A 12,624-nucleotide genomic window follows, 5' to 3' on the forward strand; every position below is an offset into this window, starting at 1 on the left:
CCACTGAACACTCTTCTCCTGACAGCACACAACCAAACCTTGACCTGCGGTAGGGCTAAAATAAGCCAAACCTAGCAACATGGGTTGAACGAACAGAGTTCATACGCCCGATTTGCTTAGCTCGCTTATTTGGTGCACTCTTGCCAGCGGAAGTGGACGATCTGCTTGAAGCTGGCATCCAAAGAGTCGTTGGTCATGATACCGCGAGCCTGGCGGTTAGAGCTGTTAAGGCGGATTTGGGAGTTGATGTTGAGAGCGCCGTTCGTGCCGCAAGGAGACCAGACAGTGGAGGAATTCTCAGCCTCATCGTGCAGGAGGAAATCGTCGTCGAATGGACCCTTCCAGTTGGTCTCGGTGTGGGTCTAGCAGAAAAGGAAAGCAATGTTAGTCATGCTGTTTCACGATGGGGGACGATGATTGTACCTGTTGGGTCTGGCCAGAGAAGTAGTAGGTACTCTTCTGGGTACCAGTGACGCCTCTTTCAAGGCTAGCGTAGCCACGGTAGTCGGCGGAGAAGATGGAGAACTGGAAGCCACCTGGGTAGCGGAGGTTGATGTTCAACTGGCAGTTCTTGCGGCTTTGGGTGATTGGAACATCTGGACCAATGGCGGCAACGTATTCGTCGAAGATGAGAGTCATCACCTGGCGGTCATCGGAGAGGATGTGGCTGACAGTGTTGGAGGGGCATCCAGAACCGCCGTACGTGAGACCAACAATTTGGACCTTGTCTGGGTCGGGAGCAGCGCCTCCCCATTCGACCTCACCGCGGGCCTCCGCATGACGGGTTGGGCCAGCGGGTCCGCTGCCGGGGAATTGAGGGAATTCCAAAGTTCGGGTAGGGACATCCTCGGGGATTGCCGCACCGAGCGCAGAGCTCACCAAGCCGAGAATGAGAGCAGACTTCATTTTGTCGAACGTTCGAGGGGAGAGAGTAAAGATTTGGTCTTTATAGAAGAGTGACTATCGGACTAGATGCCAATTATTGACTGGTGAAGGAAAAGAATATGGGAGGAAACCCTGGGGTCATGAGGGTTTATATAGATGAGCCCGGAGAGATTCCCGGTCAACCCTGGTAAGTAGAAACGATGTACATCCCTGAACAGCTATACGATATTGAAAGCATGCATTTCCACCCGGACGTATGCGAACTCCTCGTTTGCCGCCACCAAGGGACACACCGTTCACAGTAGGGTTGCATGGGGAGGCCTTAAAATACCCTCTCGGTCCAGCTGATCATACCCAAGGTAGTTTCAGAAAGTCCGATACGCAAAACTCGATTTAAATTATTTGCCACGGGCACGCTGTGCCGCGGAGCCGATATCAAAACGTCGTTTTGGAATCTCCGCCCGTTCGCAGCACATCGATCAAAGGCAGGTCCCAACCATGAGGGCCAAGCTCATAAATCCGGGCAGGATTCTAGTAAAACTGGACTGATTTCGATCAGAGTAGAGTATAATTAACACCACCTGAGCCCCGGTTCTGCGAAGGGAAAATATTCTCCTAGAGGATCCGGAGTATGGAGCCGACGTTCATTTCCCATCGTTGAGCAGGAGGGGCAACATGAGGGTCTCCCGCACCGCATCTCTCAGTCTGAATCAATGTGGTTTAACCCCAATTATCAGATTCTGCTAATTCAAACCTTCAAGATCTAGACTAAGCCAGCCAGGAACAGGGGCATATGAAGGTTGCAAAACCTGGGGTAAAGTCGTATAATATTACTGGGCTTCTCAACAGGAATGCCCAGCCATCATCATCACAGCAAGCCGTCACACCACCAAGCCTCAGAGCTGTGACAGCGGGAAGCAAGCAGATCAGCAGAGAGAAAGGCCCCGTCGAGCGCCATGTCTCAATGTTTGGTTATAGACCTGAAGACACGCAGCAGCCCAAGAGAAACATAGCAGAATGGAGTCTGCTATCGAGAACCAGCACGCCTTCGACACAAGCCTCTGCATCACCACGCATCTGCACGCCCGGTGCGGTCGGGGGTTGGAGTCTTGGGGAGATGAGGTTGACCTGCGGTGTCCAGGATCTGCACTGGGATTAAGCCACGTCGATCCCCCAGTAAGCTTATTTGCGCTTAGTCAGGCGCCCTTGTGGCTGGGATCTTATGTAAGCTGCAGGAAACGCCATCGCCGCCAAGCGCTCCCTTGTGACACCGCAACCGCTCGACTTCATCGATCCGTCAAACTGCAATCCCAGTCCCTGTCTACCTCGCTTCGACGGGATCCCTTGAGTACCGCCAATGCAAGGGTTTCGAGATGCCAGAGTTTCGTTTCTCCCCAGATAAGAGCTGGCTCTGCCAAAAATACAGGCGCTTCTGGGTCGTCGCTTGCTTTCTGCTCGATCCTTGTTTGATGCCAGCGGTGCCAGAAAAGCATCATCCTGACTGGGGAACCTCTTGTGTCTATCTATTTTGCTTCTGGCATCCCATTTTATTTGCTGCTTTATGTCCGTAGACCGACTTGAGTGGCCTTGATGGTTCCGCGGGGCCCCATAATGCTCCTCCCCTCTGACCATCCCTGTGTTATTCATCCGGGTTTACCCCTTCGCTGGAGCCATACCCTTGAGATAGTATGTTTTTTGCACTGGGCTCCTTCCCGCTTCCAGCTGCTCCTCGTTCGATTCTCGAGGAACCGATATTGTGGTGACAAAACGTGTTACCGTCCCTTGAGCCCACTATAATACAACTTCCTATCATCAACGATGACTCCCACATGACCAATGGATGCGCCTGTTCTCTCTGCCACTGGTTTCTACGGATAACCCGAACGTGGTAATTGCAGTCTATTATTTTCATCGTTTATTATTACAGACCTTTGGGGCCTGACCGTGCTCCTCCTGGAGCCATGTATTTCGTGTCCCAGTTTTGCTGCTGGCTGTATCCTGGCAAACCTTCATAGCCATTCCATATACCTTTGCTCTGGTGTATCGATGAAAAATCGGGATACGGAACCGTCCGTACACCACTACTAAATTCCCTTTGCTGAATTCTTTCCGTAATATTGCGACATGTCTCGGCTCCATAATCTGGCCATTCAGTTCTCTCTCAGCAATTAAATATCAAAATTACCTCTCATGGGTTCTGTTACCACATTCTTTACCTTGGCATAGCCCATTGGCTCTGCAGAACCGGGTCTTGGAATCTGTTTCAATTGCTGTGGACTCGGTGCTTTCGCCCGATTGTATCCTACCACTTTGAATTACTTTCACTTCCCTAGTCATTGGTCTTGAATAACTAGTGGCTGTCATACAAGAATCAACTCACAAAACTGAGGAAACTGATTCTAGGAATACGCAATCATACGCCCTCTGGTACTCTCCTCCAACAACCTCAGAATTCCGGAATTGATTCTGCATGCCGGCATTGGGACAGTGTTACATTACGCCGCGATGACATAAATGTACTCACGGGCCACATCCGGCTACAACTGTACGAACGTCGTGCCACACTGATCAGCAGGCACATCCAACCTTTTAGAAGTCGAACCGAGACGGTGGACCATCCGCGAAGATGAACTTTCCACGGAGAACCCCGTCGCCCTTTTTCAGAAAGTCCTCTCGATCTCTCGTGTTGGGCTTTGTACGGAGTACCTTGACTTCCAAAGTTCAAGGGTTCCCTGTGTGAAAGGGGCCCCCATCTATCTCAACACCTTGCTCTTTGAACTGTATTCAGCTTTGACCAACGGAATACATCAGCAGATGCTGTCCGGTTGTCATTTCCACGTGCTCGGGAAAGCATTCCATGGAATCTCGATACCTGGTTAAACCTGAAGATCAAAGCCCTCTGATCAACTCCCGAGAGGATTCCTCCAGCGGAACTGACACAGTGCGGGGTATCACGAACGCTCGGGAAACCTTAATGTACCTGTGGGATCAAGATGAATGCTACAGATAGTGGAAACCGAACTTATTAATCTGACTCAGGTCCATTGGCGCGCTCTTTTCTCAGAGAAGCTATCACTGACTGCAAATGGATTTAGAAACTGTTGATGAACCCCCAACGAAAGCATCATCCCTGGAGTCCAAAGCTCCAGGTTACCGTGGCATCCATCTCTCTGAACCCTTACCAGCGGGCCTGATATCAGAGTGCATGCTGCATAATAACCGATCCACAGAGGACGCAGAATTCTCGTGTTATGGCCTCCAGTCAGCTCTATCTCTATCTCAAAATACGTACATGAAGATACCCTTGCAATCTCGGAAGGCTCAATTCTTTCATCCCAGCATTTTGCTCATCTTTTAACTACTTTCGTCTTCGGGTCGTACTCTTCGATGACCCGGATGGAGATGACAAGGAAGTAGCCGCGACGGCAGCCTCATCCTCCTTCTCAATGTTTGCAACATCAGCCTGGTTCTTCTCTCCCGCAGTCTCCTCAGACTCATCTCCACCTTGTCCAAATTCGTTGACGCGCTTGTAATCGACCTTGTACTTCCAACTCTGATACAACCAGATGAAGAAAATCACGTCGTCTCTCAAAGTTGCTAGACGGTGAAGTGTCGGCATTTTGATGGTGAATGCAAATAGGTCGTCAATAAATGTGTTCAAGAATTTATACGTCAGCGCCTTGCCCGGCATATGTGCCACGGACTATAAGCCTCGTTAGTACCAAGCCCTAGCAACTCGAGTCCTCCCTGAAGCCTGTGAGGAAATTTTGCTTACCTTGAGTCGATAGTTGATGTAAAGGCTCGGGACCATCATCAAAAAGCCATATGCATATACGCTGCCGACCAAGGTTTCAATGACGAACGAGTACCATGATTTATGGGTCTCATATACGAGGCTATAAATCGCATATGCGACCAATAAAGGGACCGCAATGATGTACAGCCATTTGAATGCAATTTCGTCATACTCCTTGGTCTTCTTCTCCGTCTCACTGAGCACATGTTTGTCTTCGAAGACAACGTGGTATGGTAGGAACGCAAAGCGGGAACCTGGGCTGGGGCGGCGCACGCGGACATTTACGGTCTTGGTGATCTTCCATGCCTCAAGGGCGACGCCCAATCCCTGACCGGCAAGGATCATCCAGGAGGTACCCTCGCTGTTATCTAGCAGATACAAGAATATCACACCTTGCATGAAGATGTTGGCAAGAATCGTGCGCAGGGACGTGCCGACGACATCCTTCTTCTTACGCCAGTGTGACTATAGAAACGTGGGGTGCTCAGTATTACAGTTTCACGGAACTAATTCGAATGTGAGCAGCGGTGATGCGACTTACGATATCATTCTTAAAGGCAAGACCCTCGAAGATCATGTGCAAAATACTGACAATTCCAGTTGTCGCTAAGAGATAACTGTTCGTGTCCAGGAGAATCTCTTTGACCATCTCAAATTCGGTGCCGTCCTTTCCGGGAGGAGCTGGGCCTCCGAAAGCCGCCTGTCGTTGCGTCTGCTTCATGTTCTCGTCAACGCTGGCATAGATACTGAACTTCCAATTCTTGAGATTATCCAAGGAAATACGAAGGGGTAAGGTTTCAACGGTGGAGTTAAGCTCAATCATTTGGCTCCTTAGCTGCCAAAATGTATTGACAAATATGATAGGATAGTACCATCCATTTTGCCCAGAAACATCTCTTGCGCTGGTTCTTTCCAATGGAATGAACTGCCGGACGCCAGGATGCATTGCCCGATATTTCAGACTTCCACTATCAGGAATCACTGAGAGGGTGACATTGGTGTGATAGAACGATCCAACCTGGACCGCTTTTGGGGACTCGTCCACCGGTTCCATTTCATCAGTGGTATCCAAAAGATTCCTCAATTTCGGTATCTTCTTTTTAGGCAGGTATTCGGTTAGGGGTCGAATGAAATGATACGCAGTTTCAGGGTTGTAATCTTTTTCCATGGGATCAATCTGGTGTCCTGAACGTGCGACGTAGAAGTGAGCCCAGAGTGTCCCATTGTTTTGTACTGCCTTTGGCACAGTGATTTCCGTCGCAACCTCCCTGTGTTCATTCCAATCGCCAACAGTGAAGTTTGTCACTTCTAGAACCTTCATATCCTTTGGTACCTTATCAAGCGCCGGTAGGGTCACATATGGCGAAAGAAATATTTCGATATCCAAATCATATTTGTCTTGATTCCACAACGGCGCAACAAACTGGGGCACTTCTGCTCTGTGGGCGATTGTGCTCTGGTCTGGTCTCCCCTCCCAAGTGGGGATAGCCAGGCGTCCACCGGTTTGTTTCGGCGGAAAGATCTTCTGCATCACAAACTGAGAGAGGCCGAAGATGGCGAACCCCTGAAAAGCTGTCTTGAAGACAGACTGGTGGACGGATAGCAGTTAGCCAACACGGACGCGTGCCACGCAGCTCGGGATTTTTCAATAAAAAGAACTCACATTCATGAAGCTCGGCTCTCTGCCTGCTTGCCTTTGCTCCGGCATCTTGGTGGTCTGAATGGGAGCGTTGTCGAAAAGCGACCCCTGGGGGAAATTGGAAAGGTGAGGTGGTCGGTTTTGCTGGAGGAGGAATTCTGGAAGCTGTTTGCACCGTTTTAGCTCCGGGTTAGTTGCCGCCACCAAAACTGACGCATCGGCTGGATCGACGTCCTAGATTGAAGCTTCAAACACCAACAAGCTGCAGGTCTGCGCAAGATGAACAATTGTCGAGAAGCCTAGCCAGCTTCTCTCTGATCCAAATATCCTCTGCCACCACGATGGGCTCTCGATCTCTTCTACCATCACACCATCCAAACAGATGACCGACGACCCCTCGCCTTCTCCCCTCGCACCCGGCTCCGGGCCCCTGCCTCCTTCATCCCAATTTCCGAACCATGATGGACCTCGAGTCTGGGTTCTCTCTGCTGGCGACTCTCCAATTGGCATATCGCTCACGCGTCAATTGCTGGCCCATGGTGACCATGTAGTCACGGGCATCACGCCTTCGAACCCGGAGCGAGAGGACCCGCGACGAGTGAATTTTGATGCATTCCTGGAGGAACTAAGTGCCGAGGAGGGCCAAAATGGGTACAGGGAGAGGTTAGAGCCTGTGGAGCTGGATATTAGGTGTGCTTTTGCCTGGCCTTTACCCGAGTGGACGTTGGCTGATCGGGTCATGCTACGTTGAAAATAGAATGATGAGCGATTGCCAAGTTGCCATTGCTACGGCTGTCGCTAAGTTTGGCAAGGTTGATATCTTATTTTGCTGCTCCAGTCAAGGTGAGTGTCCTTGCTCCTCTCTATAACGTGCTTCACGGTTCTGCGGACGCTCGTACTAAGTGTGTATAATAGCCATTATCGGAGCTGTCGAAGAACTCGCGGTTTCCGAACGCACTCAAGCATTAGTGAGAGACCAATTCGAAACGAACTACTTTGGCCCAGTCAATCTGGTTAAAGCCGTACTACCCCAGATGCGCAAGCAAAAGTCCGGTCATATTATGGCTCTAGGTGGAATCAGTATGATAAATGCCCCATAATCTGTACTATATCTACTGCCTTAGCTAACCATGCATAGCGGGACACATAGGAACGCCGGGACTGGGGGTTTATTGCGCTGCTGGGTGGGCACTCGAAGGGTTTTGCGATGTGAGTAAACTGCACCAGGCGGGGCCGCATCACGATAACCTCACCCCGAATGCGTCTTATTGTCTATCTAACCGCAATTCTCACGTAGAGCATCGCATATGAAATCGCCCCTTTTAACATTCGCGTGACTATTCTCCAATGCAATATCGAAATTGGCATCCTGTCAAACCTCGTCACCAGCGTTCCCCCTCTATATCCCATCTATTCCCGCTCCATCAACCACGCGCCTCTATTCCGCGGGATCATGAATGACATCCTCTCCCGTTTACCAGGCATCTCAGGACACGTCGAAACTCCCGTTCAATCCCCTATGTCCGGCCCATCTCCCGCCTCCTTATCTTCCACATCCACCGGCAATCCTGAAACCCACCACGAGCGAAGCAGCGTGGACTCAGATCTCTACCCTCTCTCCGCTGGAAATATAGTTTCTCTTTATCCTCCGTTAAGCCCGGCTCATTTAGACGTTCTCACAGCAGAAACGATACACGCTATAACCGCAATTGGGGGCCATGAAAACCCGCCGGCACGGCATATAGTTGGGGCAGAATCAGTTGCAAGCGTAAAAGAGAAGCTGAAGACAGTTAGTGAAGAATTAGAAGATTTCATTGCTTGTAGCTCCGCTGTGGATATTGGAGCGGATGAAAACGCCATGAGAGTGGTGAGCGAAGAGACTACTGCGCAAGCAAGTTCTTGAGGCTTCCTGAGGTCAGAGAGGCTTAGCTTGTAAGAGATATCATTAAGACCTTCCCTCAATCCCTAATATGGGTTGAAACGGCTAAGAAACTTAGAACATATGACGTAGATAGTGTTGGTGCATGTTTCTATGCATCAGGCATCCGAATGAAAAAAACCTCTCGATGAATATTCCTTGGAAAAAAATCCCCGTTCCGAAATTGCATTGGAATAAAAAGAAGAATCCTCTTTTGCAACCTAAACTTTTGAGTATGAGAGACACGAGTTCTAGGGCTACTATTAACAGGAGAAGATGTAAAGGGTCGAGGTACCGCCGTAACGACACGACCGCTATCAAGACCGTTTTTTTATATTCACCCGTTATTCCCCCTCTGAGCAGAATTTGCGCAGTCTCGAAGAGAATGAATTCATTAAATTATGATTAGATTACTTATAGATAGTTTACATGCACCAATACTCGCCAGATATACGGCCTGGAGTAGTTTGCCGACACTGAAGTCCTTCGCAACACTTCTTTTGCCAGGGGTAACCACAGCCGTCGCGTCTGTTACCGCAATTCTTGCCAAAGTAGCCGCACTTTCCGTCAAAGCAATTCATCCGTCCATGGCAATGCGCACTGTGTGTGCAGGGGGAACCACGAGAGCCGTTTCCTGGGTTGCACGGGATGGTTCGGGTCGGGGTTGTGAAGCATCTCACTTTGCCGCTGCAATCCTTACGGCGATAGCATTTGGGTTTCGGGGGCGGCGGGGGCGAACGGCATGTTTTCTGTCCGTCAGCGTCGCTGCCCTTGCGACATACCAGTGAAAAGGGACATTCACTGTCCGAGTTGCATTTCTTGCAATATTGGCATGTGCCGTCCTTGCTACAGCATCCTGACCCACACTGAGCATTTTCGGTGCAGCCTTTGTCTGTTGGTATATTTCCTTCAAGGCACTTTTTTGTGATCTTCGAGCAAAGCCTGGTGCCTTGTACGCCATTGACAGCAGGACAATCCTCGTCTCTTTTGCAGTCCTTTCCAATATTGGAGCCGCATTTCCCCTTAACACATGATAGAGTTTCGCAATCTTCATCGGCTTTGCATTCCTCCTCATCCTTGACCTTTGGCTCACAACTGTTTCTGGACAAGTTGCAGTATTCCTCGTTGAGGCAGTCTGAAGTGGAATCGCAGCGGCGGAAGCACTTGGTAAAATCGGGATCGTCCGTCGCAGGGTCTGTGCGGCAAACGCCTTCCTTCATGAATTTGTCCTTTTTTTCCTGGGTCCATTTATAATGGAAGCCGGATTCGGTAGTACACTCCAGCCCATTACATGCAACTGGCATGCACCCATCCTTGAAACAAGCAAAGGAGCACTCTTTGTCGGTGTCGCAGATTTTGCCTGGGGGCGGGGGAAATTTGGCGAATGCCGCACCTGCGAGAAAGGTGAGGAAGATGGCCGCTGAAGCGTGCATGGTTCGAGGACCCTTAAAGGGCTATGATAGCGGCTGTATATCGGGAGGATAAAGAATGATATAGACGATGAGGGAGAAGTGGGAGTGGTTGAAACAACAGGATAAAGGCAGGAATATCCATCCTTTTATACACGCTTGAAGACCCTGACACTCCTCATGCTCCATGGAGGTAGTTATGTTTTTCGTTTCTCGATCTCCGTTTGACAGGTGAATCTGCAAGACTATTTGCACCTTGCATACAGGGCTGCCTTGTTCCGGTCCTGTGGACAAGCGTGGGAAAAATTCTCCACGGCGATCGCAATTCACCCGCAGCTTGAAGAAGAGAGATCTCATCTGACAAAATTCAGTTCAAGTCAAGCCATCGTGTTGATCCGATCGGTGGCTAGCTGTAGGAGCCTGACGATCTCTCAAGTCTGGGAGTATCGGTGTGATTGCCGTCAATAGCTCAAGCCACCACACACCCAAGTTCATCATCCCCGCACATGGATTGGGATATTGTTTTCGGCTTTGACTTCAGCTTAATGCCCATCTTCTTTCCATCTCCTTGCCGTATCAGGAGTCAGGCGACTCGCAGGCTGCTGGCTTCGAGGGTTGGGTCATCGACAGAACACTCTCCGTGTGCCAACGGAATGTGCACCCTTGAGCAACTGTGTATTGGAGGAAGTAAAAGGTTGAAGATGAAATATATAACAACCTAGGAGACATACTCCGTGGATGAATAGAACTGACTAAGGAGCGTTGTTACATAATCCAGCTAGTTGTACAGGGCAGTTAGTTAGCTACATACAACAACACGCAAGGTTCCTGGTTGATCCAACCCTTACTCCGTAGCCAAGGAAGAAGCAAATGATATCAAGGCCTAATCCAGTACGCCCACCCCCGCATTCCTGCAAGTGAAATCACATATTAAGAGCGAGTGCGAAGGTACCAAGCTTGTCTTATTTCCCAAAGACTGCCCATATCTTGGTTGTTTCTGTAACAGCGGAAGTCTTTCCAAGCATTTCCATTGGGTGGATTGGTGATGCGTCCGTCAATCTTGAGGATTTTGGTGTGTAAGCTGTTTGGGCCTCGGACGCCGCCAAACACAATGTCTGGGGCCACGAGTGGACTGGACTCGGGCTGAGCGCTCTTGAGAGTCAGTTCGGCTGGTGACTGAAGCATTTGAGTTCCATTTGCCTCTTGCTCTGCGTCAGTACTAGCCAGGCAAACATCCGTTTTGGTTGTTGTAGCCTCAGGAGTCTCCGACAAAGGCCCAACTTTTACGGAGGCATTTGGATCCGCGATATCGGCCGATGGGTCTTTGGGCCTAATTTCAACCATTTCCACATCCATAGAGCCTTCGCCTTGAGAGGGATCAATTATTGAAGTTTTAACGGTCTCAAGTTCTGCGTGTTTGGCTTCTTTTGCTTTCGAGTCTAGTTGAAATCGGTAAACATCCCATGAGACATCAATATCTCCATATTCGAATTCCGATTCCAAATCAGAAAGTTCAGACCCGGAATCCAGAAAAGAATCCAGGGGGTTCTTCTTGAGATCGTGAACAGGAGTATCGGCACATTCGTCAAGCGAAGTGTTAACCGTGGATAATTTGGGGACTGGTGACCCTGATGTTCCGTCCGTTTGTAACCCGTTAGACAAATTCCCGGAATGGCTGTCGGGTTCCATATCTAGTAAAAATTGTTGTAGGGTGGATACAAGATTGCCATTGTGAGACAGTCGAGGGGAAGCGTCCCTTTTGACGTTCACGGTATCAGCAAACCGGGATGGTAAGGGTGCCTCTTTACCACCGTCCGAGCCATCGGTGGCCTCATTTTGATTTTCGGGAACTGTTGGGGGTTTACATTCCCCAGTGTGAGATCCATGTCCACGAAGAAAGATATTTTGACCAGAAGGAATTGCAAATGTGAGGCATGACCCATCGAAGCCAGTGACCTACCAAATTAAAATCAATTCACGTTGCCAATAATTAGTTGTAGAGCAAAACGTAGCTTACCATCACTTCTTTCTCCACAAGGATCTTATCATCACCTCTCCCAAACACTCTGGTAAATTTCCAAACATCACCCACCTGAACAAGCTGATTCTTGACCAAGGTTTCCAGCTTAATTTTCGAGCTTTCGCCTGCAATCAAACCCCAATCAATTTTCTGCTTCTGGCCCCAGAATTGCTCAAACTGCTCCTCTTTCCAGTTATCGAATTTTCCCTCGGCCCTTTCTTTTACCGCTTGACGGGCTTGGCGCTGCCATTCCGGGTCATATCTACCGTTTTGTAAATCAACTTGAAATTGACGCACCGCGTCACGCCATGGGATTGAATAGCGGAGAAATTCATGTGGTAGGGGCGGTATTTTAGAGTCAGGATCTTCGGGATTTCCATGGGGATCAGGATGTGCGGTGTCAGGAAGCAAACTGAGTATCTCCCGCTTCTCTTCCTCCTCAAGACAGTTCCAAGCTCTCGGGTCTGAGAGCAGTTTCTACGCCACCTGTCAGCAGCCTATAACAAAACGGTTGACTTGAAGCTAGAGTACATACCACCAAGTCAATGTCAATCAGCGGGGATTTGTCGCTGGTCAACACAAATGGTTCACTCCATTTCTTCGACGGCCTCCCCGGTCCTGAACGCCTCCCAGCTGGCTTTCTAGCACCACTGGGGTTCATCTTCTTTGAAGACTCTGCCGGAGCCTTCGGGGCCTTGGCATTATAAGAAGTAGTAGCTCGGCGAGGGCGGCTATATAGACATATATATCAGCATTGCTAGGCCCTCTCCAACGGAGAAATAATAGGTGCGCAGGCAGCTATGATGTGCAACGGCCACTGTTCAGCCGGGACAAACTGACCGATTGGGAGGTGCGGTATTGCCCACATCCGCCGCCTTTCTCTTGGCGCCACGCGGCATTGTGATTGGCTGCTGGAGCTAATATGACAACTACTCCCCAAATCCCAGCTGCACAGCT

At 49.7% G+C, this 12,624-nt stretch overlaps 7 protein-coding genes across 7 annotated transcripts; 2 read left to right on the forward strand and 5 right to left on the reverse strand.

Moving 5' to 3' along the window:
• Positions 1-125: 125 nt before the first annotated feature.
• On the reverse strand, positions 126-906 carry UREG_03527 (uncharacterized protein; the record flags this gene model as incomplete). Its single annotated transcript, XM_002543964.1, has 2 exons — positions 126-362; positions 424-906. 2 exons carry the CDS (start codon positions 904-906, stop codon positions 126-128), a joined length of 720 nt encoding a protein of 239 aa, XP_002544010.1.
• Positions 907-1,085: 179 nt separating this feature from the next.
• On the forward strand, positions 1,086-2,233 carry UREG_03528 (uncharacterized protein; the record flags this gene model as incomplete). The annotated part of the gene is made up of 3 exons (XM_002543965.1): positions 1,086-1,186; positions 1,735-1,973; positions 2,121-2,233. 3 exons carry the CDS (start codon positions 1,086-1,088, stop codon positions 2,231-2,233), a joined length of 453 nt encoding a protein of 150 aa, XP_002544011.1.
• Positions 2,234-2,524: 291 nt separating this feature from the next.
• UREG_03529 (uncharacterized protein) lies at positions 2,525-3,357 on the reverse strand (the record flags this gene model as incomplete). Its single annotated transcript, XM_002543966.1, has 4 exons — positions 2,525-2,676; positions 2,815-3,027; positions 3,102-3,235; positions 3,266-3,357. The coding sequence occupies 4 exons, from the start codon at positions 3,355-3,357 to the stop codon at positions 2,525-2,527; spliced, it is 591 nt and encodes a 196-aa protein (XP_002544012.1).
• Positions 3,358-4,243: 886 nt separating this feature from the next.
• On the reverse strand, positions 4,244-6,389 carry UREG_03530 (uncharacterized protein; the record flags this gene model as incomplete). The annotated part of the gene is made up of 4 exons (XM_002543967.1): positions 4,244-4,588; positions 4,661-5,146; positions 5,223-6,269; positions 6,345-6,389. The coding sequence occupies 4 exons, from the start codon at positions 6,387-6,389 to the stop codon at positions 4,244-4,246; spliced, it is 1,923 nt and encodes a 640-aa protein (XP_002544013.1).
• Positions 6,390-6,702: 313 nt separating this feature from the next.
• UREG_03531 (uncharacterized protein) lies at positions 6,703-8,223 on the forward strand (the record flags this gene model as incomplete). The annotated part of the gene is made up of 5 exons (XM_002543968.1): positions 6,703-7,010; positions 7,078-7,163; positions 7,236-7,400; positions 7,459-7,529; positions 7,618-8,223. The coding sequence occupies 5 exons, from the start codon at positions 6,703-6,705 to the stop codon at positions 8,221-8,223; spliced, it is 1,236 nt and encodes a 411-aa protein (XP_002544014.1).
• A 440-nt stretch (positions 8,224-8,663) lies between these two features.
• UREG_03532 (uncharacterized protein) lies at positions 8,664-9,671 on the reverse strand (the record flags this gene model as incomplete). The annotated part of the gene is made up of 1 exon (XM_002543969.1): positions 8,664-9,671. The coding sequence occupies one exon, from the start codon at positions 9,669-9,671 to the stop codon at positions 8,664-8,666; it is 1,008 nt and encodes a 335-aa protein (XP_002544015.1).
• A 906-nt stretch (positions 9,672-10,577) lies between these two features.
• On the reverse strand, positions 10,578-12,566 carry UREG_03533 (uncharacterized protein; the record flags this gene model as incomplete). The annotated part of the gene is made up of 4 exons (XM_002543970.1): positions 10,578-11,603; positions 11,665-12,144; positions 12,203-12,398; positions 12,508-12,566. The coding sequence occupies 4 exons, from the start codon at positions 12,564-12,566 to the stop codon at positions 10,578-10,580; spliced, it is 1,761 nt and encodes a 586-aa protein (XP_002544016.1).
• Between the last annotated feature and the right edge of the window lie 58 nt (positions 12,567-12,624).

This window comes from Uncinocarpus reesii, genomic scaffold (genome assembly GCF_000003515.1).
Source record: "Uncinocarpus reesii 1704 scaffold_2 genomic scaffold, whole genome shotgun sequence".
Lineage (NCBI taxonomy): Eukaryota > Fungi > Ascomycota > Eurotiomycetes > Onygenales > Onygenaceae > Uncinocarpus > Uncinocarpus reesii.